This window comes from Megalops cyprinoides, chromosome 24, assembly GCF_013368585.1.
Source record: "Megalops cyprinoides isolate fMegCyp1 chromosome 24, fMegCyp1.pri, whole genome shotgun sequence".
NCBI lineage: Eukaryota > Metazoa > Chordata > Actinopteri > Elopiformes > Megalopidae > Megalops > Megalops cyprinoides.
This window is the reverse complement of record NC_050606.1, coordinates 335,001-337,500: the sequence shown is the minus strand read 5'-3', so window position 1 is coordinate 337,500 and position 2,500 is coordinate 335,001. Positions and strand designations below refer to the sequence as shown.

The window sequence follows — 2,500 nt, the reverse complement described above, 5'->3', positions numbered from 1 at the left end:
CGTATGTGTGTGTGTGTGTGTGTGTGTGTGTGTGTGTGTGTGTGTGTGTGTGTGTGTATGTATGCATGTGTGTTTGTGTCAGCTAATAAGTTTGAGTATCTCTGCATCCATGTTTGTGTATGTGTGAGTTCTGCTCTCAGTAGGATATTGAATAGGTAACGCTGTGTATTTTCATTTGTCTGCAGGCTCTGTCTCTCCTGCAGCGCCCCCTGCAGGTCTCTCAGTGTGTTTGCTGAAGACAGCGCTGTTCTCTGTGGGTCTGGTTGCCATGGTGTCAGCTGTTATCACAGTCCATATGAGAGGGAGGTGCTGCAGGTGAGTCCAGGTAATTCCCGGGATTTTACCTGCTGCCACTCTTGGTACACGTCATACTCTGCTCTGCAGTATTTTACTCTCTCCTACACTGTCCTGCACTCAACCCACACTCTTCTTCACTCTCTCACACACTCTTACATTAATTAATCTAACAGATCATAGTCTGGAGCTGAGAGTTTGTGTCTCTGTGTTGATATGTCTGTTTCAGAGAATGAGTAGAGAGGACACCACAAGGAGAGGGAGAGGTGGGAACCCATCTGAAATTAGTCATCAGTACTTGTTTAATTTTAATGTATATACATTAAACATTCACTTTAACCTTCACAAAATAATATATATGAAATCATACTTTTTACTTTTTTACTTTTAAATATGTGTCTTTGCCACTTTTCAATGTGAAATTCTGTGCAGATATTGTAGAAAATACAACAAAATTCCAGACATTGTGCATTATATTACCTCACATTGACATGCTTTTTTGTCACTTATAAGATGCTCTCATCCAGGTGTGTGAACCATTTAACATATCAAATTGCATGTATGAACTGGCAATTCTATATATTATGGTTGTAATGTATTCAAAATATTATACATGCGTTAAAAGAATTACTGTATGTTTTGGATTCCATAATTAGCCATACGCTCTCATGTTATACTTTATCCTTTACAGAAAAGCGCTGCGGACCTTAAAGGAGTGAAATATGAGACTTTGTGACACAGTAAAGCTGAAGGCTTCAGCCAATAGGAATAGAGCAAACACAAGCAGGGAGGCCACAGGGTGGTTTTACTGCAGAGACTCTAAACAGGGAAATAAGTGGGAATAATGCAGACCAAACACAGTCTCTTCACATGTGTGAATTGCTACACTGTGTTACGCTGTATTACAGTTACCAGCATTTTCACAGCAGCTGATACCTAAACACCATTTAACCCTGAGACAAAGAGCATTTGCCACACCACCACAGAGTTCAGCACAGAGAAGCATACACAGAGAATATATATATAGAATATATATATATATAGAAATATATATAGAAACTTTATTTGTCCCTGTGGGGAAATTGGTTTGCAGCACAATCACAAGGCATTTCACCACAACATCACAGAGTTACCAGTAGACCAAGAGACATACTCATACACATACCCATACAACATCACAAACATACAGAGTCACCAGCAGACGCACTCACACATGCGCTTTGCACCTTGCAACAGATTAGGATGGCCAGACCAGCTGGACATCCTGCTTATTTACCCGTTTAAAAACTTAATGGCTTGTGGAACAAATGAAAATTTAGATCTATTTTTTGTGAATAGTGAGAATGAGAATTTTCTTGTGGACATTAAAAGATAACAATTTCTTTAAAAAGTACATTCTTTGTTGTTTATGGTCGAGCACAATGCCAAGGTACTTGAAATTTGTGACAGGTTGTATTGGCTCCCCATTGATAAAGGTAAGGTCTGAGGATTGAATCTTCCTAAAATCAATGGACATTTTTTTTTGTTTTAGTGGTGTATGTATTCACACACACAGAGAATATTCCCCACACACACACACAGATATTCCACACACACGCAGAGAATATTCCACACAGACAGAGAATATTCCACACACACGCAGAGAATATTTCACACACACACAGAGAATATTCCACACACAGAGAGAGAATATTCCGCACGTACAGTGGTGTCATACGCATATGCACTAGCATAATCACTGCCATAATTTCAGTACCACAGAGCAAATAACACTGACCTGGAACCATCTGAATCAACTAACAGTCATTTTATTTAGGACTGATTCTCTAATGAGCCTTCAATGTCATCACCTTGTTAAAACATTTCAGTAGATATTAATTTCCATACAATAAAAGGATAAAGATTGATGTGGCTTTGGCAGTACTTTATTTGACTTGGAGTCCGATGAAGGGATCGTACCTGGCTGTGGGCCGAGGTTGTTGACCCCCCCCCCCCCCCCCCCCGTATGGACACCATAAACAGGGAAAGGAAAGGGGGAGATGGGGTGGAGGAGGGAGGCTCTGACCCCCCCGTGTGGACACCATAAACAGGGAAAGGAAAGGGGGAGATGGGGTGGAGGAGGGAGGCTCTGACCCCCCCGTGTGGACACCATAAACAGGGAAAGGAAAGGGGGAGATGGGGTGGAGGAGGGAGGCTCTGGCTGTGG

The 2,500-nt window shown here is 41.4% G+C and overlaps 1 protein-coding gene across 1 annotated transcript in view; it reads left to right on the top strand.

Annotated features, from left to right (window-relative positions):
* LOC118771081 overlaps window positions 1-418 on the top strand; it is a 2,395-nt gene extending 1,977 nt beyond the window's left edge. The window contains exon 4 of the mRNA XM_036518956.1: window positions 186-418. Within this exon, the coding sequence (XP_036374849.1) occupies window positions 186-319 (134 nt within the window). The 3' untranslated portion in view covers window positions 320-418. The remainder of the gene's footprint in view (window positions 1-185) is intronic.
* Window positions 419-2,500: the final 2,082 nt, after the last annotated feature.